The following is a 22,944-nucleotide window of genomic DNA, read 5'->3' as shown; positions in this document are numbered from 1 at the left end:
TCCTTTTGTTGATTAGTTATAATATATAAAACCTTCTGATTATTTAGTGAGAGTGCTGTTTAATATAAAAAAAAGTAGGTGGGGATGCATCATGGTCCAAAATTCAAATAGCGGAGACACACCAACTTCCCCTTGATGAAGTCATAAGACGAAACGCAATGGGAGTGTTTGCTGTATACTTCATGAACTTTGGAAAATTACCTCTCTTACATATTCAGATAAGCTGCCATATTTCTAATTTGCTCAATTCTCATTTAAACTTGTTTGTACTGCCTCATGTTTTATACTTATTTATTGTCAATTATATGTTTAAAGGGAATCTGTTAGCCACTAAGGCGGGATTCCCCCCTTCTCCCTTTTGTTCTTAATAAATTGTTATATATTCTTACTTATTTATTATTGCACTGGCACTTTCTATTTATTGATATTTATCATTTATGAAATTGCATTATTCACTCTTATAGGACATTCGATCTGTCCAAATTTCCTATATAATTTATCTATTGTCTTGCACTAGCACTTTGTATTCACTAGATACAAATCATTGTATGCATGAGGTATATTGTATCTAATATATTTCAGTAACGCCTATTTCATGTAGCAAACTTGTCGCTCAATTGTCAATTTACATTCTGTTCACTGTTTCCCAAATACTCACACTAGTATTTTACTATTGACCCAGAGCTGATGCCTCAATAATTCTTTGGCCCAGTTCAGTGCACACACTTCTTTTGCTCACTAAATTACAAGTATTGGCGCTATATCCTCCATTTTCTTTATATATATATATATATATATATATATATATATATATATATTTCAATATAGCAATGCATCAAATTAATGTTTTCCTTTTGTTGATTAGTTATAAAATATAAAACCTTCTGATTGTTTAGTGTAAGTGCTGTTTAGTAAAAAGCAGTGGCGGTTCCACAGGTGGGGATGCAGCATGGTCCAAAATTCAAATAGGGGAGACACACCAACTGCTGCCAAACATTGCTGGCTGGGACTCACTGGCAGTTGATATCACTCCCCTATTTCAATTGTGCACCTCTGGAGCCGCCACTGGTAAAAAGGATAAACTTTTCATTCTTTTGTTCAGAAACTCATTGTAAAATAAGCAACTTTGAATTAATATCTGCAAACATAATGTATAATTATTATAAATGAGTAGAAAAAAAATTAGAGTTTCAAATGTCCAATTATTAGCCTATACTTACCAATTAACATAGTAGCAACATTTAGGTGAAATAATAATGAGAATAATTACTTACTGTATGTACACCCATACACTTCTACTCTCATTCCTATCCTGCCTTTCAAGTTCCAATCCAATGGGTTAAAGCGCAGGTATCTTGCTTTGATGTGGTTCTGAAGCTTGTAGTGAACAACACTATCAGCATTTGTATTTCCTATAAATGCCTAAAAAAGAAAGAGATGTATATTATTATTATGGATTATTGTTTTTTTCCATCATGCATATATCACTTAGATTGCAAGGGTCATAGCAAAATTCATAATAAATCTTCTAAACCCCATAACTTTAGTATCTGACAGCAAATTGAATTATAGATAAGGAGATGTATAATCCTCTTGTATTCAATGCAGTTTGCAGTATAGGTGTGCATACAAGTGATATTATTCCCCATTGCAGTCCCTGAGATAATATCAGTCACCAATTATTTAATAGTTACCCATACGTGTAATTTCCAGTAGATCAAGCAAGAAGTCAATTGGTAGTTTACCTTGCTGATGATGTAAAAGAACAGTTCTAATTGATTGGAATCTTAAATTGTACAGGCTTGCAGTATACAGTGCAGACATCCATTGCAACCATCAAATGAGTTTCATGTTTAATTGTAAGGTCACACAAGATATCCTGATGAAAGTGATAAACACTGAAATGTTGATATTAAGCAAACTGGATTTATGATTTATTATTTCCCTAGTGCTGCACCTCTGCTACACCTATTTATCATCAGTGAGGGCACCAGCGCCAGTTATATTATTATATGGGAGTCCAGACCAACTCAAATATATATATATACTGTATACTGGTTGTCTGTATTTCATATGGCATGAATTGAATTGTATTGTATTTTTCTTGAAATTTTGCTCTAAGTCACGGAAAAGCTGCTCACAGTGTACCAAAGATGTTAGGCTGCACAGGAATTGATTTTCCACACATACAGTCGTATATAAAAGACATCAGATCTCAGCATGAGGAAAAGCTGCAGCCGCTTGTATTGGAGCCCTTTTTACACAGACTCAGACACCATCTTAAACAGATGTACTAATATAGCACACCAAATTGATCAGTGTAAGCTAGCTATGTCACTTCTATGCATATACCTAAATAACAATAAGATACGCAAATGAGTAACCCAAACTTCATGTATGAGCTCTTACCCATTAATAATAATCAGAATCTCTTCTAACTGCTGTAGACATATATTTATATCATGATCAGGGGGTGGACAGGATCTTTTGCAAATGTTTGCAGACTAGTAATACATAAATCTCCTTGAAACTGCTTTTGTGGTTTTTGGATTGTTTTAGAGGGGAGAGAACAAGGTTGTAATTTACAATTGACCTAGACCTAGAGAATTGCTAATTCATTTACACCACTACCTCTTTTCAGTCAGGAAGAAACTTGGAAGTTGGTTGACGCATTGTATTGCAGTGCTCCAGTTTATAAAGATCACCTGTGATGGACTCAATACTCACCTCTTAGTTATGTGTGGGTTAAGCAATCCCTGTGTACACTCAGTGACCATTATACTACAGTAGGTACATATTTACACCTGCTTGTGAATGTAAATATCTAATCAGTCAATCATGTAGCATGCAGGTTTAGTTGTTGCTCAACCCTCTTTCCAGAATTGTGAATTATCTAAGTGAATTTGATCTTTAGTGCCAGTCAGGATGGCTTGAGTGTCTCAGCTCAGAAACTGAGGATCTCCTCAGAACACATACAGAACATAAATCATCTAGTAAGCAACAGATTTATGGGCTAAAGGCATTTTTAATGAGAGGGGTGACAGTAACTAAAATAGTCATGCATTACAATAGTGTTATATTTACAAGACCCTCTCTGAATGCACAACATATCAAGCCTTGTATCTTCCTATCCCTCCTAATATCTGCTCCCACTGTTATAATTTGGACTCCATTTGCCCAATCTGCCATTTTCATCATATTAATCTAGAACTATAACTTATCTCTGTTTAAATTCTGTTGTATTTAGCTTACACTATGCTGAAACTGCCACCTACTATCTCTCCTTCTGTACTGTAATATGTTCATTCTATCGCTTAAGTGCCATCCTTGAGTCCTACTGGAGAAAAGTGCTATATAAAGAAAATTATAATTATTATTAGGGCTACAGCAACACTGGGTTATTTTCCTGTCAGCTAAGAACATGAATTTGAGACTACAATGCAGTGGACACAGAATCACCAAAAATGGACAATAATAATAAAAATATTTAAAAAAATAAAAATAAAAAAATGGACAGTTGAAGATTGGAAAAACATCACCTGATGACAGTTCTCATTCTGACTCTACCATTTGTATGTTGCAACAGACTTATGACATAAACAACATCAATTCATTGATCAATTTTGCCTTGTGTCAATAGTTCAATCAGATGGTAGAGGTATAATTGTGTGGGGAATGTTTTTTCTAATACCAATTATGCCCCTTTACACCAACTGTACATACACAGCCTACCAAAGTATTGTAACTGACCATGTACATCTCATTCTGGCCACAATCTACTCATCTTCTTATGACTACAGGATAACATGTCATTTCACAAAGCCTACATCATTTCATACCGGTTCCACTAACATGTAATTCATTACGCAATATAGCCCCACAGTCAACAAATCTCATTTTAATAAACCACCTTTAAGAAATGGCAGAATTGGATCATTGTAGCATGTAAATGCAGGTGACATTTGTTTATGGCAGTAAAGTCTACATGAACAACTCAAAGTGTACAAAGTTTGACAAATAGGCCAAACATTTCAGTGATATACCTTAAATCTCAGTATGCATAGCAATGGAAGAGCTATTTGAGACAAGTTTCCCTCTAACCTGTTATCCCGTTCCTGGGACTCCAAAACTTTGCTTTTCATGGACAAAGTATACTCATATCGAAATGCTGCTCCAGAAAAGTTCCTTTAGTATCTTTATAAAACATAGATGTTAATATGATCTTTTTATTACTATAATCTCACTGTCGGTGAGTTATATCAAAGTTTGGAGAGAATCAAGGTGACATCCAATCAGATTCTGTAATTTTTCAAACACAGCCTGTAAAATGGCAGTTAGAAGCTGATTGGTTGGTACTTTATCTCTATTCACTTTATCTCTCTTTGAGGTTTGACATATCTCCCCCAGTATATTTTATTTATATGTGATGTTATGTTAATTTTTTTTATAAATCATTAGTTAATTATTGACCATTATTTATGTGTAACATTATCTATGTATTTGCTAAGAATCTGCTCACTTTTGCTACAAGAATGTATATAGTTATCAATGGTGATAATTATGTTTTGAACTCAGAGGTACTCAACATGCCTCATTAACTAAAGTATCACTTCCGAAAAACTGCTCTTTCCACTGAGTCAGTTTTTTGGAATTGTGATACTTTTCCCTATAATCCTTACTGTCTCCTATCCCAGCCTGCTGCTTCTGTCCCATGTCTCCTCTCTCCGAGCCTGCAGCCTCTGCCTCCCTCCTCTCCTTGAGCTCCATTGCCCACAGCCTGTCCCTGATGTATCTTCTCCCTCCACTCCCCTGCCTTCAGCCTGTCCCCATTTTCTCCCCTCTCCCTAGTCTGCACCTCCTCCCAATGTCTCCCCTCTCCCTGGCCGCACCTGCTCCCAGTCTCTCCCATCTCCCTGGCTGCACCTGCTCCCGGTCTCTCCCCTCTCCCTGGCTGCACCTGCTGCCAATCTCTTCCCTCTCTCTGCCTGCACTAGGCTCCTGTCTCTCCCCTCTACCTGGCCACACTTGCTGCTGATCTCTCCTCTCTCTCTGGAAGCACTAGGCTCCTGTGTATCCCTTCTCCCCCAGTGTCCTGGCAGTGTCTCCAGTCCTTTGCCTGCTGATGTCAGTGCCCCCCCTTCTGCAGCAAGCTGCCCCCCCTTCCATAGTGAGCAGCCTCCCTTCCACAATGAGCCGTAGGTGATATTGAAGAGAGAGCGGAGGAGCAGGGTCAGAGAGCCCCAAAGGCAGGTAGGATAGCGTGCAGGGTGCTGTGCTGGGGAGGAGGGAGGAAGCTGTGGAAAACAGCTGCCAAAGACAGTGGGGATAGAGAAGGGAGGGATCTGAAAATATCCTTACCTGCTCTTGTGAAGACTTTTGGTGGACTGTACGCCATCTCAGAGTGGCATACAGTTACACACTCAAGTTCTGAAAAAATGCTTTTTCAGAACTTAATAAATGCAATAATTTCTACATCCCCATACTATAGTATGGGAACTGTGGAAATTATCGATGCACATTTGTAACCAGGAGATTGATATCTCCTGCGTTACAGGAATGATGAATGGGTCTGACCCTTAATTTATACAAAAGTAGATGAAAATGTTAATTTTCACCTGCTTTTATGTAAATTAAGTGATGATGAATAGACCCCTAACTGAGATAATACTATGTGAAAATGTAATTTACATATAGATTAAAAGCAATTTATCATTTGCAAAAGATGTAGAATATGTCTTTATTTGCCTGAAAATTTAGCAACAATGTAATATAAACAAAGCAAGTGACTAAAAATTATTGTTGAAACTTTATTTGTTTAAAAAAATTAATTACAAAGCCAATCTCTTACATTAAACATATGTTAAGTTGTATTGCAAAATTGAAAACAGCTTTTGGGTGAAGAAACAAAAATGATTCATTTTGATGTCCTACACTGTACTGTGAATATGTTTTATTGTTAATCTTTCAATCTAACATGTATTTTATGTTGATGTTTCAATACCTTCCATGTCCATCTATTAATTTTATTCTGGGGTGGCCCAAGATTATGTACTGTGGGCCTGATTCAGCACCAGGCTGTTGCGAAAATATGCTAATGAAAGCATATGCACTGCCACCGCACCATAATATGAAGACACCCAGCACTTCATAAAGACACCCCCTTACCTTCACTTATATCCGTAATAATGTGCAAAATAGCTAAAACATTGGTACAATCATGAACCATCGGACCAATATGCAGAATAGTGGTTGACCTGACCCTCCTGCAGGTATTGCTAAACTTTCTGCACGCAGTGAGTACTCAGGATGTGTATGGGTTAGCTGTGAATAACATAAGCACGCCCCTGCAATGGCGTTCGAATGCACTGACATGCCTGCATTCACACGACCACCCCCCCATCACCACCCACAAATGGCACTACCTGTCAGTCACTGAATACTGGGTCAGCATACTGCCTGTGAACGCATTCCAGATTGCAGCACCTGGTTCAAGCACGCACACTGTGTCTTATATGCATGTGCAGATCGCAAAAATTGGCCGACTGCATGCGTCTTAGCACTTGCGATCCGTGCTGAATCAGGCCCTGTGTTCTTTACTTTTGTGCTTATACACTTTCTCTTAACCTGTTTATTTGTATTTGATTACAAACTGTAATATGAATTACACCTTCATTTTCTTTTTTAGGACAAATGTCATAATAAATAAAATCATAAAGTCATAAATTGTCTATTGTCACCTCAAATTATCTTGGAAAAACTGAAAGTTGTATTTTGGAAAATAGTCTCTAATACAATAGGCAGTAAATAATTTTTTGTAGCATTGTGTTCAAATATTCTCTAAATGCTTTAGGAGATTACTTATAACTTCCAACTTATAACTTATTTGTCCTGTTTTTTTTTAACCATTCCTCCTAATAGCTTCCATTATGGTAGAGCCATAACTGCACATTTTTTCAGGTATAGAACACTATCTGATGTGGTAGAGCTAGAAGACAATTAAAATCCAAATTAATAGTATATCATAATGTTTAATATATACAATATATTGAGAAAAAAAATATGAACTTTCAAAAGGTATATGAAACTATTAGTGGAAATACATGGTAACTATCATGACTATATCATGGATGTTAAATTTGACACGAATGCTGGTACTTGATATCAGGATAAACCTAAATATCCAACAATATAGGGGGTTTTGGTAGATATGATTATGAAATTAGGGAACTTTCAGTACAGCCATTGCCAAAAGTTTTGAGAATGACACAATTATTGGTTTTCGCAAAGTCTGCTGCTTCAGTTTTTATGACGGCAATTTGCATATACTCCAGAATGTCATGAAGAGTGGTCAGATGAATTGCAATGTACCTCTTTGTCATGAAAATTAACTTAATCCTAAAAACAACATTTCCATTGCATTTCATCCCTGCCACAAAAGGACCAGCTGACATCATGTCAGTGCTTCTCTCATTAACACAAGTGAGAGTTTTGATGAGGACAAAACTGGAGATCACTCTGTCATGCTGATTGAGTTAGAATAACAGACTGGAAGCTTTAAAATGAGGGTGGAGCTTGAAATCATTGTTATTCTTCTGTTAACCATGGTTACCTGCAAGGAAACACGTGTAGTCATCATCACACAAAAAGGCTTTCACAGAGAAGGATATTGCTGCTAGTAAGATTGCACCGAAATCAACCATTATCAGATCATCAAGAACTTCAAGGACAGAGGTTCAGTTGTTGTAAAGAAGGCTTCAGGGCACCCAAGAACATTCAGCAAGCACCAGGACCATCTCCTAAAGTTGATTCAGCTGCATGATTGGGGCACCACCAGTGCAGAGCTTGTTTAGGAATGGCAGCAGGCAGGTGTGACTGCATCTTCATGCACAGTGAGGCGAAGACTTTTGAAGGATGGCCTGGTGTCAAGGAGTATAGCAAAGAAGCCATTTCTCTCCAGGAAAAACATCAGGGACAGACTGATATTCTGCAAAAGGTACAGGGATTGGACTGCTGAGGACTGGGATAAAGTTATATTCTCTTATGAATCCCCTTTCTGATTGTTTGGGGCATCTGGATAAACACTTTTCTGGAGAAAGAAAGGTGAGCACTAACATCAGTCCTGTGTCATACCAACAGTAAAGCATTCTGAGACCATTCATGTGTGCGGTTGCTTCTCAGCCAAGGGAGTGAGCTCACTCACAATTTTGTCTAAGAACACAGTCATGAATAAAGAAGGGTACCAAAACATCCTCCAAGAGCAACTTCTCCCAACCATCCAAGAACAGTTTGGTGATGAACAATGCATTTTTCAGCATGATGGAGCACCTTTCCATAAGGCAAAAGTGCTAACTAAGTGGCTCAGGGAATAAAACATTGAAATGTTGGGTCCATGGCCAGGAAACTCCCCAGACCTAAATCCCATTGAGAGCTTGTGGTCAATCCTCAAGAGGCAAGTGGACAAACAAAAACCCACAAATTCTGACAAACTCCAAGCATTGATTAGACAACAATGGGCGGCCATTAGTCAGTATGTGGCTCAGAAGTTGATTGACAGCATGCCAGGGCGAATTGCAGAGGTTTTGAAGAAGAAGAGTCAACTGCAAATATTGACTCTTTGCATAAACTTAATGTAATTGTCAATAAAAGCCTTCAACACTTATGAAATGCTTGCAATTTTATTTCAGTATACCATAGTAACATCTGACAAAAAATTCTAAAAACACTGAATGAGCAAACTTTGTGAAAACCAATACTTGTCATTATCAAAACTTTTGGCCATGGCTGTATATGTTCATGACTGATTTCATGTATTGTTCATGCTCTGATCACATTCTGTCATGTGCATCACACACCCTGCACCCAGCATAGATACACCACTACATGTAAGTGAAACCAAAGTCTATGGTTCATCTGTCAGAGATTTTTCTATGTAACCAGAGTTTTGACATGTGTCAGCCAGGTAGTCAAAATCGTACTAAACTTCATCATGTTGGTAATTGACAACCATTAAGGAAAGTAAAATGTTGGCAACCATTTCATTTTGATTTCACATTAATATCTTAAGTAAAGTTATGATCTGACTGAGATGCGTATAACTCTGAATCTTCTGCATTTGCTCAAAGTTGCATATGCAGGCCCCAATGCTAAAAATTATGATATATATATATATATGCATACAGAATTTTGTGGATCTCTGAATCAAGAACTATATATAGATGTACTGAAAATGTATGCCTATGAAGAAGTTATAAGTTAAAATGAAACGTGCCAGTCTCATAAAGAGGTGCCCACATACATCTAACCTCTGTGCACTGCAAGTCGCGCCACACATAACGTGGTAGTGCTGAACATTTTTTCATGTGTTTTTTACCTTCAAATGCATCTTATTCACACAACAATGCAAATAGATAGCACAAGCAGTTTCTGCTGATTAACATGATATGCAGCATGTCTATGTTCTGTGTGCATCTGCAGGTGTATCTGCATGCGAAATGCTACATTACAGTATCAGCGGCTGTAACATTGTAACATAGTGTTTAGCATGCAGATACACTGCATTCGCTCAGAGAACATAGGCATGCTGCGCATATGATAAAAAAAAGAAAAGTAAAAATATGCACAAAAAAATGCTCAGCGCTATTGATTCACCCCACAGCATGGGACAAATAGAAGTGCTGTTTAATTCACCAGGAGGCTAGAGGTATGTGGACCCATCTGAATGTAAGACTTTTTGAGAATTAGATACATCTTTTAACATGCTGCTTCAGTAATTGTTTTGGGACTGAAATCATTCAGACCTTTTTGGATTCTTGCTTTTAAAAATTTTTAACATTGAGACATTTTAACAATGCCTTTAAAATTTTTGCCCAAGAGAACATGAATTACTGCAATAGAACTACTGAAGGGACTCTTTCAGCACATGCTACATACAGGTTGAGTCTCCCATATCCAAAATGCTTGGGACCAGGGGTATTTTGGATAATGGAATATTCCGTATTTTGGAATATTTGCATTTCATAATTAAATATCTTGGGAATAGGATCCCAATATACACACAGAATGCATTTATGTGTTATATATACCTTATACTCACAGCCTGCAGGTCATTTTATACAATATTTTTAATAATTTTGTGGTTTAAGCAAAGTTTGTGTACATACATGAAATTCATTTATGTTTCATATACACCTTATACACACAGCCTGAAGGTTATTTTATACTGTATTTTTAATAATTTGTCCCTTAGAGAAAGTTTGTGTACATTAAACCATCAAAAATCAAAGGTTTCATTATCTCAGTCATGCCAAAATTATTCCGTATTTCGGAATATTCCGTATTTCGGAATATTTGGATATGGGAGACTCAACCTGTATTACTTTACAACATTGATGTGATAATGTGATAATTGTCACCTATATTGCAGTAGATTATTACTCATACACACAAAACATGCTCAGACTGTGTTATACTCCTCCTCAGCCCTTGATGTCAATGACAGCTGGGGGATCTAGCAGAAGACAAATTATGTCATGTAATCAAGGCTGAAATGTGACAAATAAAACAAATATATCTGGAGGTCTGAGTGTGAAGGTAATTTACAGAAATATGCATGGGGAGAGGGGATACATGTGGGCTGGGTCGCATGGACCTCTAGTTACACTACCATTAGTAAGTTAGATGACACTGAAAATGGAATATAACAGCATATTTTTCTTCCAAAGAATACAGACTCGGTGATAATAAACAAGCAAAGTCAGAGAGTTAAAATTTTACAACCTCTATTTGGTCAAACAGTGTGTTGAGATTCCAATGTGATACATTAAATAAAATTGCTTATATGTCTTGACTGAACAAATGAGCATTATAATTTATGTCATAGACACATTTTTCATTTTTTTTACCTGAATATAAGTTTAATAGCTAAATGGAATTGGCAGTGTAGCTGTAAGATGATGCCCCCTTTGGAAATTTGTTTTGATAAAACTGTGATCCTCATTGACAGCTTTGCAAGGAGATAGCCATTTCCAATTATCATCAGATGTAGCTCATCACAGAAAGAAATTTGAGTGGGATATGAGAGAAGTGTTGTGTCTGTGATTGTTTATTAGGAAAAGCTTTTATAGTCTTTTTAGAACATTTCTCTCATAGTAGGCTGATATTGATAGTGTTAGATGTAAAAAATAAATAAATAAATAAATAAATTTATGGATGGAAAAAATGTCTTGCAGAGAAAAAAAAGTGAGATATATAAAAAACAAAATGTACCCTACTAATTATTTGTGGTGACATAGTTTATGATATTTATTTATTGCTGCTGAACATAATTTCTAAAAGACATTTGTACTGTGTGTGGATTCTGCTTTGATGGGTATTATATGATAATATGCTACTAAAAAGATGTGGGTGGCACTGTTTATAGCGGTTTTGTAAAATTGGAATTGATAATTAAGTTAATTTGAATGATCACTGAAATGTTTCAGTTTGGGAATTTACTATTTAATGCCCAGCTATTTAGCCTGAAAAAACAAGTATTATGTGTGAAGGCAAAAATAATTCAGAAAGGATAATAACTACTGTACAATTAAAATGTCCAGTTGGTGACATATTTTATTTTAAATTTTGTATGCATATTTTTGTTTTATATAATCTAAATTCAAAAGATTATAACATTAATAAGCATGTATTCTATTCTATTATATTTTATTAGCTCTACTGGCACACTATGGTCAATAGGATCTGGTGTATCCCTAAGAAAACAGTGCATCAATGTTTAAAATACAGTATTATAGAAGGTAAGTTCTACACTACACAGATAACAGGTAAATGTAAAATAAGTCCCACACTAATTGGGCTTTTTAGCAGTGCCAACAATGTCCAAAGTAGGATTTTCTTGTACATATTAATTGAAGTGTGGAGAACCTTCAATAGAAAACTCTGCACTGCTCAGTAAAATGTCTAATCTGTGCCAATAGTTGATGTTAGTATAAACTAAAATAAATATTATAAAAAAGGTACATGCATGTACTTTTCATAAATAGCGTAAATAAAATAAGAGTATCTTCATACTAGCTTGGTATCTAAAAGTAAAAATTAAAACAATTATAGTATTTTAACAGTATTAAATATATTCACTTAAATTAATTGACTATCCAAACCTTTAGATGTGGGATTGTATGCAATAAATCTCCAGATAAAATAAAAAGTTTTTGAACCTTACAGGCATCCCGGTTTGTGCTATTTAATTATTCGTTTACTTCTAGATAGCTAGCCAGAAATGACAGTGGATGTCCTAAATGTAAATGACTGTAATGTCATTCACAGTTATAACCCTCTTAGTACCAAAAATGTGTATCAGTTTACATGAACAAATTATCAGCACTTTGAGAGACAAAGGGGGAGATTTATCAAAGCTTGCAGAGAGATCGATAGATAGATAGATAGATAGATAGATAGATAGATAGATAGATAGATACTTATCAAAGCTTGGAAAGAGATAGTCATTTATCACACAAATCCTGTAAACTAAAGGGGAATATCCATTACCCAACTTTGTGAACAATCCGACTGAAACCAGGAGGTTATGTTCACATTGCTCACAAAGTCGGGTAATGGATAGCCGGCACGGAACAGCAATGTGCGTGCACGCTGGGTCCTTGCCATCCCCAACTGTATACTGAACATGCCCATCCACCTGACGACGCTCATCATATTCGGCATGTTCAGAGATAGGAGGTTGGGCTTCTTCACTGAATGACATTAGACGTTCAGACTTTCAGGACGCCAAATGTTAAGGCACCTTAACAGAAGTTTAGTGGTTGGTTCTTTATCTCTCTCCACTTTTCTCTCTCCAAGTTTTAATAAATCTCCCCCATTGACACATACAGATTTGTAATGACAATTCACCAACCCTGGTTGCTTGATGTACAGTTCTTACACAGTATAGATAATATTCATCCTCTACTCTCTCAGTACAAAAATTCAGAAAGTCATAAACTGCAGTAAAGTTAAGAAGAGGGGCAGGCATTCACTCTTTACCTCCCTCATACAAACACTATAATGACTGCTGCATATACAGTACTATACTTCAAGAAAACACTATGATGTATCAACCCTACTTTACAACCTATGTGAGCAGTTTTGTGTATGTTGTAAATGAAAATAAAGAAAATACTAAAAGGAATTTACAGTAGTCAAATGGAGTGTGAAAAATACAAACATGAAACAGCAAATGATTTGCAAATTTGATTGCATATATTTTTTTGTTTTTAATGATAATTTTAAATAAATGTTGGTTATCAGGCTGGTAAACCAGTTCTAAATTGCATAAACATCAGCAGTGTTTTTAAATGATGATTATTTTATGTAGCATCTACTGTATGACAGAGGTGAACAATATGGACCACTTATGCCATTTTAAATCTGCCTGTAAGTTTTTAATAACATTGACAACGATTCTGATGTGTCCTTCTCTCTGGAACCAGTGTTACTGATTCCCATTCAAATCACAAGCATGAGTCTTACTAAGTTCTGACAAATCCCTAATTCCTATTTAATGAAAAAGTCAGAATAGTCCTAGCATTAAAGAATGAGATAATGACATTGCATTAGTGGAAGAACTCTCAATATTCTCTGAAGCCAAAAATAGAAATATCACTTGGCAATGCTGGTTTACAGATTGTAAATCCTTTTATGTGCATAATTGATTTTAGAGTGACTTAACGATAAAAGTGTTTAATTTATTTCTATTGATTTCTGTGAATCTTAACCTTTGGGCTAAACACCAAAACAGGGTATTCTTATTCATTTTGTGTGGGTATCCACACATATCCTATGTACTGATAACAAGTATATTAATTGTTTCTCATCTTTTAATATTATTATTTTCCATGTTTCCCATGTACTATACTTAAACAAGGATAAAACATACTTTCATCTTTAGGTGCACTTTAACGATGTCTGAGTATGAGTTAAAATTGTATTAATGCAACTGAAGAACGTCCATTTCTGGACTAAACACATACATAAATCACAAACATACACTAATATCACAATGTATAAATAAAATCACTTAGCTAGTGATTCCAGAACAAAAAATGTTGTTAGTGTTTGTTTGTGATATACTTGTATATGTTTAGTCCAGATACAATACAGACATTCTTAGATTTCATGAATAAAAGGTAAGTTTTGAGGAACATGGCCTAGCTGATATAGAGAGAAGATGTGTTTACTAAGAGTTCCTGTAGAAGACTTTTAAATAAGGCACACAGGGTGCTTTTACCGGCTCTGGTCCGACTTTGTGGAGCACCTCTTAACTGATGACTCTGGGGGACACTGCCAGAGCCCTTTGGGACCATCCTGATAACTGCCTGCCATTGCGGCACCCTCTGGAACTAGAAACCTTGCCTGGACCGTCTCCCAACTCCCAGCTTCTCTCACTGATTGATATGATCTACACCATCCTAGTGACCTCCTGCCTACTGTTTGACCTCTGGGCTCCCAATGGACCTAGATGGACCTAGTTAGTGTGCCCCACTTGTAATTTACCTGGTAGTGTCCTGCCCTGGGTGACTGCCATCTTGGCTGGGCTATAGCAAGCCTGGTGCTCCAACTCCTCTTCCCCCTGATGCCGGGCTTGTTGTGGCACTGTCATGGGTGCCTCTCAAACAAACTGCTGCCTTCTTCAACTAGGGACCCTCTAAATATCTGTCCCTCAACTGCTCCTTTCCCACCTGCTGCCACTTTACAGTGGCTCCTCTCATAGGGGTACACAAGATCCAGCCTGCTCTGCTGTACACTTGAGGGTACTGCTCTGTGGGTCTTATCACTGCCTTCTCACCCACTCTCTCTCACCTAACAGCCTCTGTGAGTCTCTGGAGCCTATTTAAAAAACAATTTTGAGGATCTCCCTGTGGTAGCTGGTGAGCTAGTTAACCTCTTCATGTTAACAGCAGCCAGGAAGAGGGTGCACCTCGCTGTCTCTTCTCCTCTGGCTATGGACACTGTCCTGCTGTCGCTGTTTTAGTCATCTGCTTTCACTGGTTGCTGATTGCTGTGTGTATGCCTCAGGTAACCATCTGATGTTTCTGGCTCTTGACTGTTTTTTAAGTGAGAGGATCCTTGAGTGGGGTCCCCACATCTCCCCTAGATTGTAAGCTCCTAGGAGCAGGGTCCTCCTCCCCACTGTCTCACAGCCTTCTTCTCTAGCACTTCTATGACAGCCTTCACCTTCCCAGCTGTATTGTGTATGGATAATTGTGTTGCTAATTGTTACTTGTGCTCTGTTTATAAGTTGGTTACTGTATTGTAATGTAATGTTCTGTTTACCCTTTACTGTATGATGTTCTGACTTCCTGCCCTGTGTATGTTTTAGCTGATGTTTTCTGAGTGATGTCTTTTCATCCACCCATGTGACATCTATTCTGGTGAACCCTTTTCAACTATATATTTACCTACTTGGTCTATATCTTCCTGGTTCCTCATAATCGTCTGACTATTACGGCTGATTATGGCCCCCAAGATGCAACCAAAGTTTCACAGCTACAGACTTGAGACTCCTGGGAAGAGTCAGGCTTACTAGGTAGTATGAACTGAGGTGGTTTTAGGAATGACTTTTTCATGAAATATCACTAGCACAAAATAAAAGTAAATAGAATTTATTCAAGAACAAAAGCTGTATGGCAAAGTTCCACATTAAATCTCAATAACACAAAGTTCATGACATGCACTAACAGGTGCAGGGGTATGCCCCTGTGAGAAACAAAGTTCAAAGTATACACTGCATTGGCGTGGGGTGAAACCCCATGTCTGACACAAGACTAGGGCCTCAGGATAGAATGGAGGTCAATAACAGGGTTGAGCCCTGTATTGTGATGGAGGTCCGGAACAGGGTTGAGCCCTGAGATGTGATGAGGGTCCAGAACCTAGTTGAGCCCTGAGACATAATGAGGGTCCAGAACGGGGTTGAGCCCTGAGACGTGATGAGGTTCCAGAACATCGTTGAGCCCTGAGACGTGATGAGGATCTGGAACAGGGTTGAGCGCTGCAATGTGATGAAGGTCCGGAGCAGGGTTGAGCCCTGAGACGTAATGAAGGTCCGAAGCTGTGTTGAGCCCTGTGGCAGGATGAAGGTCTGGAGCAGGGTTGAGCCCTGCAATGTGATGGGATTCCAATGAGAATAGACTGTAACGGTGCAGTTGACAACTGTAGAAGAAGTAACCCCAGTGTCCGTATGAGTCAATAATAACAAGTAAACCAAATAGTGTAGCATAGAATGGAAAAGCAATAATAGAGCAGGATAACAATGGAAATGAGCTCTGTAGTGCAGCTGATAACCTGTATCAGGACTTAAACCGGAACACGAGCAGGAATGTAGCGAGGTCCACAGCATACACCGGCACAGCGGGGATCTGTCAGAGTCCAAGGAAGACCTGAATGTAATGTTGCACAGACAATGAGGCATAGTTAGTAACAGGCTTTATATTAGAGATCTGTGATCCATAGGAAGTTCAGAACATGTGACCAAATAGAATCAGGTTTGAAATAATAAGCAATCAAGGAATCCAACAACCTGACGACATCTAAGAAACAGATGATCACTTTAACTCTCTGCACACTGCATGTGATGAACGCCAGTAACCAGGATAGATCCTCCAACGACCACAATGGAACTTCGGCAAGTGTAGTTATCTTTATGTACTGAAATAGTCAAAGTCCTGACACAAAGTTAACCTCCTTGACTCAACCAATTTGTTTTCAACCCAGAGATGCTACAGTTTCTGTGAAATCTCCCACCTCAGATTAAGACCATCTTATCCTGCTTCTTCACCTCTGGTTTACAATATGCAGGTGAGCTCCTTGGTCAACGATACACCTCTTACTGCTTGGATGATGCAACAAATTATTTAGTCTTTCCAAGTAGATCTCGTGGCTGACTTGCAGTTTGTGCTCCAGAATGTAAAGCAGGAGTTAACTGATCTGGAGGATAGAACCGACTATTTAGAAATTAAGATGGAGGAACTGGTGACCTCTCATTATAGCCTCCTGACTACTCATGAGTCTATGATGACAGAAGTCTCTGCTCTGAAGGAGACATTGGTGGATCTGGAAGACCAATCCCACAATGACATCAAGATTCATGGAATTCCAGAATCAGTGCTGAATTTTGACCTCTAGGAGTTTGCTCTGTCCTTTTTCTGGAAACTTCTGCCATCATCTGCTGTGTGAACTCCTCATTGGTAGGATTCACCATCTCCCCAAGCCCTGCAATTCACCACCTTCCATGCCTAGAGACACTCTCCTCCATATCCACTTTTTTCACATCAAAGAGGCAATTTCTCCAGGCGACTTGGGCCAACATACTCAGCAGTTCTTGGTCACCTACAATTGTTCCTTGACCTTTTAGTAGCCACTATTGCCAAATACCACTCTTTCCAGCCTCTTACTTTGGTGCTCCAAAATAATGAGATTCCATATCACTTGAGATTTCCCAACTCCTCATACAAAGTAATGGCTTGATGGCTGTGCTGTCCTTTTTGGAAGCTGGACTGCAACTGCTTGCAGATTGGAACATTTCTGTGCATTCACCTCACTCTTTTTCTCACCCTCGAGTTACCACTGAATGGTTGTCAGTTTGGTAAGATGAAGTAATCAGATGTTTGCTCGTTTATCTGGATTTCTCTCTCTGGACTGGTAGTTTATGTATGCAGCTGCACATTTCTCCCAGCTACTTCTATATTTATAACATATGTGCTACTGTTTTGCTCTTTGACTACTGTTTTTATTTTCTGCATATCTGTAGGTATGTATTGGCCATTTATAGTATTATGTTATTGCAGTCAATTATCCTTGTCATGCATGCATTCTTATTATGATGGATTTATTCATGTTTTTTGTTTTATACTGTATGGTGCCTTATTGTTGAATGGAATTGGTTACCCATGACCTGCCCCCATACCACCCCTTAATAGAAGTGGAGATTGTGCAAAAAAATTGCTATAATGTGAATTTAGATGGATATTAAAGTTAGAGACATGAGTCTCTAAAGGCATAAATTAGTCATTAGGACGTACAATGGTCTCTGTAAAAATTGATTGCAGGCAGCTAGGAGTCTGATGTTTGATATATTTTAAATGTGATACTCCTGATGCTGTTTTGATGTTTTTCGGTTCACATAAACATTAGTCAGTATTACTTTGGTTTAAATATGTATTCAATTAATTATTTTCACTGTACATTGTACCTATATAAATATTGATCAGCATTATATGGTTCTGAGCTAAATATGTTACATTTTATTTGTTCATTGAAGCTATTCAAGATGTAACTGGCTGTATTGTTAAATACTCATGTGTGTATTTCAATGGTGATAGGTGACATCAGGGCACTGTGCTGAGGTCACGAGGTCTCCCATGAGCCTCTTTGTCTGGTTTCCATGGACAGCCCCAGGCACTGACAGCTAGAGGGTTGGTATAATATAATATATATACATATATATATATATATATATATATATATACCTTTAGTTCCACAACAGCCTCATACCATTTTGATAATAGTGATGTATTGATCTTCATAGCACCCTAATCTATGTTGTCTGTACATTTTTAGGATCCTTTTCAGTCCTCTTAAAAAACACATTACACATAACTGAGAAGCAAATAACACCACAGCTTATTGTATAATAGTACAGTTTGTATAATTATATAGTGTAGCTTACTTGAGAAAAGTTTGTTGGTGGGACTATGACATTTTAATAGGTTGGTTGTTGAGATGCATTTACATTGATGTGTAGGGAAGTACATAGCAGAATAATAAGGGAATAATATTTCTGGTAAAGTGTTTGGTGTACCATAGCATGTAAAATACATGATAAAGTAGTCACATCTGTCTACAGTAACATTCAGAATCTAAGAGTCTAAAACAAATATTTAGATAGGTGAGCCACATTTCAATAGTGTTAGACTATTGTGCTAGTACTGTGCAAATAGTAATTTTCACAGCATGCAAACAAAGGGCCACACAGTGTTCAAGTGCCCAAACACAAGCCTCAAATTACCATGTGCACTATGCCAAATGTCAGCTACAGTGGCATAAAGTGAGTCACCATTAGACTCTTGGAACAGTGGAAATGTACTTTCCGGAGTGATTAATCATGCTTCATCACATGGTAGTCTGATGGATGAATCTGAGTTTAGCAGATGCCAGAATGTATGTATTTTAGTAATTATTAGTAAAGGTTTTAGTATGCATTTTATACATTGTTTACATGCATGTTCCCATGTGTATTTGCTATCAGTATATCACACCTAGAATGCTCTTTATAATGACAGACCCTGAACTCCAAGAGAAACTCAGAAATTTATGATGAACATTTTTTATTTATATATAAGAAAATACTGGACAAGTTTATTAAAGTATTTTTATGATTTTATCAATATATTATATAAGATAAGAATGGAGCCCTCATTAAGAAAGAGCCTCCAACCATATGTGAATTAAAATGGCACCCGCCAACCAGCAGAAGAGAGGTACCTAAAACTGGGGAGAGCCACCAACCATATGTAAAATGGATGTGACATTCACTAATCAGTGGCAGAAGTACAATACCCAGGATTACCCATAAAGAGAACCACTAAGTGGATGCGGAGGAAGAATCCTTAGGCGGAGACCCATAGACCCAGATGAGATGCCAATCATATGGAGTGAGGTAAAAATGTCCACCAACCGGAACTGGAATTGATGTCTAGTGTCACACAGGTTGCTAACTATAAATAATGTGGAGATAATGCCTGCCAACCAGAACCGGAAGTGACAAAATGGATATCAGTGGCAATTAAAAATTGCATGTGAAAGAAGGTCTTTGGTGAGGGTAAGTCACTCCACATATCCTGAGGAAGTCCAAGGGGTGAAATGCATTGATAAGGAGGACAAGAGGATATGCTATATGTAGCATGGACATCAGTCTGCGGGCAGACCCCTCATCAAAATACCTGAACTGTACTTGGAAAAGCACTTTTTACAGCAAGGTGCCAAAGGATTTGTCACAGTCTATGGACTTGGTCTATTAGACTGTAGTGGATTAAGTACACACAGAGTGCTGAAAGTATATAATAAGAGAATACAAAAATACATCACTGGCTGGGGACAGATATCATTTAACAGTTAAATATCTAGTATACAGGAAGTAAAACGCTGAATAGATGTATTCCTGTACATCCGCCGTATATTTTGTTTTATGTACTGTATTGTTTATATGTTGTTTGTATACCGGTATTAGGTTATAGCTACAATTTTTAGATAGTTACTCTGTAGTGTACTATTTTCATCACCGTGATTTAATTTTAATCAAGTTTAATAAAGTACATTGAATTATATCAGAATTCAGTAATCTTTTAAAAATAAATGCGCTGGAAATTTCTCATTGCATATTATAGATGCCAGAAGAGTGGTTCCTGCCCAAATGCTTAATGCCAACTGTAAAGTTTAATTGAGACTCTTAGTTCAAGTGAATGGAAATCTTATTATTACAGTATACAGTACAATAACATTTTAAAGGATTGCATGGTACAACTGTGGGGCAACAATTTAGTTAAGACCCCCTTCATGTTTCAGCATAACAATGCCCCTGTGCACAAAGTTAGTTCCATAAAAAAAAAATGCTGAATTTAGTGAGGAAGAATTTGATTGTCTTGCACAGAGTCCTGACCTCTACGCCATGAGACACTTTTTTTCGATGAATTGGGACATTGACTTTGAACCAACCCTTATCAACCAAAAGCAGCGTCCAACCTCGTTAATCACTTGTGGATTAATGGATGTACAAAATCTAGTTAAAAAACTTCCCAGAAGATTGGAGGCTTTTATAACAACAAAGGAAAACAAACTCCATATTAATGCCCATGGATCTGGATTGAGACATTCAACAAGTATATACTGTATGTGTGATGTTTGGGTGTCCATAAACTTTTGGCCATGCAGTGTAGATTGAAATATTGTTCCTAAAACAATAATCACTGTATCATATTTATCTTCTGGAAGCAGTAGATACCTTAGTGCAGGAGGAATGTGTGGGCATTGGATCAATATAGGAATGCTGGGTCATTACGTTATTCCTGCCCTTGTCTATTGCCTCTTTCAATTTTCAACAACTAGCTTTTTGTTTTGTATAGCCAATCACTAGCCTGGCTGCTAGCTACAATCCTAAACTTCTAAGTTAACTATTGACCATAAATTACTGTTGTCTTATTAAATATATTTGTAATGACTGTAGTTATTGATATATTTTTTTCTGCACAAAGCGATTGCATACCATCTATGTTCAAAGTTTTTTAACTAATTGTCACTCTCCGTCGCACCAAAGGGGGCATTCTGTCGATGTTGATTGACAGCACGCCCCCTTTGGTGGGCATGCCGGGGGCATGGCTGCCAGATGGAGGCGTTCCCATGGGAACACCTACCGTCGGAAGCAGGCCCCACTGACATCACTAGTGATGTCAGTGGGAGTGATTTTGGCTCTGATAGAGCCAAAATCACTCCAGGGCTTGCGGCAGCGAGACCCTACCGAAGGGTCTCCGTTGCAAGCCCGATGGTCGCGATGGTCTTGACCATCGCGACCATCATCATGGATGCTCGCATAAGCTGTGGGTGGTAGCTCACAGCTATGCGAGCGTCCATAAGGCCGCTCCATTTTCATGTAGGAGGGCCCTGATTCAGAGCGAGCGCTCTGGTCAGAGTGTTCGGCTCTGAATCAGACCCTCTGTTCTATTTAATACCATACTGTAGGTATTAAACAGAATTACAGATGCAACAAACTCTAATGCAGTTTTTTTCAAGTGGAAGCTAAGAACATTCATTTTAAATATAGAAATCTAAAGAATTGTAAAAAAAAAAGGCCCATCTTACAGTTTGCGATGTGCAGTATTACATTTTATTTGAATTACAATATCTGTAATAAAATATTTATGGTGTTCTTTATATTGTTCTTTAGAGCACATTTATCTCAAGATTATCACATGAAGATGAATAATAGGAAAAGAGACATATTATTTACTGTGAAACCTGGGAGGACAAAAGACACAGAAATATTGATTGAGGGCCTGGTGGGAGTTAAGGCAAGCATACACAAAGAATGAGCTTAAATCAATGTGAGCGCTACATATTTTATTCCTGTATATTTAAAAAAAAAACAGTTGTGGTTTTATAGGTTATTTATTATGCTGAATAAATCAATATAATTAAATTAATTAGTGGTTGCCTTAATTTCAACATTTATTAATGTGATTAAATAGTTGAAAGGCTCCAGAGATATCCTAACCTTAGTATCCAGACCAATTTTCATGCTTGGCTTAACAATAAATTACTATTTATTCCCTAAGGTAACCACGATAATAATGTTTGTGGGGATAAAAGGTCTTTCTTTTGGTAACATATTAGAATATTAGAATATTTTTTTAGCATTTTTTGACAAGTGATGACTGTCAAACTTATGTACATTGTAAATGTAATTGACCATACAAGTGCTCCACCAACTTACATAATATCCATAAATAACCCACTGATTATAGTTCTCTAAGAAACCAATGCCTGAATATATTATCTGTGTAAAATGTGGATCTGGCCACTACTCATGCTGGAATTATTGATATTCACACAGAAGGTAAAAATCCAGCTTTTTGTATTACTTAAGAGCCCATCTCTCTAACCAAATCCTATCCCCTAGACTGAACATCATCTAACCTGTCCTGATGCACCCAGGTGGAGTTTGTCCCCAACCATAAGGTGGTGGACAACACCAGACAGATCATATTTTTAATATACCAAATTGACAACTGCAGCGAGCCCTCACTCTTCTTATCCATTGATGCAAAGAAGGCCTTTCACCATTTTGGATGACCCTTTAGATTTCACAGGTAGTGTATTGCTGCCCTATACTATAACCCATGTTAG

The 22,944-nt window shown here is 37.5% G+C and overlaps 1 protein-coding gene across 1 annotated transcript in view; it reads right to left on the bottom strand.

Moving 5' to 3' along the window:
- Positions 1 to 22,944, bottom strand: part of CNTNAP4 (contactin associated protein family member 4) — a 377,413-nt gene that overhangs the window by 178,765 nt on the left and 175,704 nt on the right. Inside the window, exon 4 of the mRNA XM_088470185.1 lies at positions 1,275 to 1,422. Coding sequence (XP_088326311.1) covers positions 1,275 to 1,422 — 148 coding nt within the window. The remainder of the gene's footprint in view (positions 1 to 1,274; positions 1,423 to 22,944) is intronic.

The sequence above is a fragment of the Taudactylus pleione genome, unplaced genomic scaffold (assembly GCF_031769625.1).
Source record: "Taudactylus pleione unplaced genomic scaffold, aTauple2 ptg000095l, whole genome shotgun sequence".
Classification (NCBI taxonomy): Eukaryota; Metazoa; Chordata; class Amphibia; order Anura; family Myobatrachidae; genus Taudactylus; species Taudactylus pleione.
The sequence above is the reverse complement of the archived record's forward strand: the minus strand, read 5'-3'. Positions and strand labels throughout refer to the sequence as shown.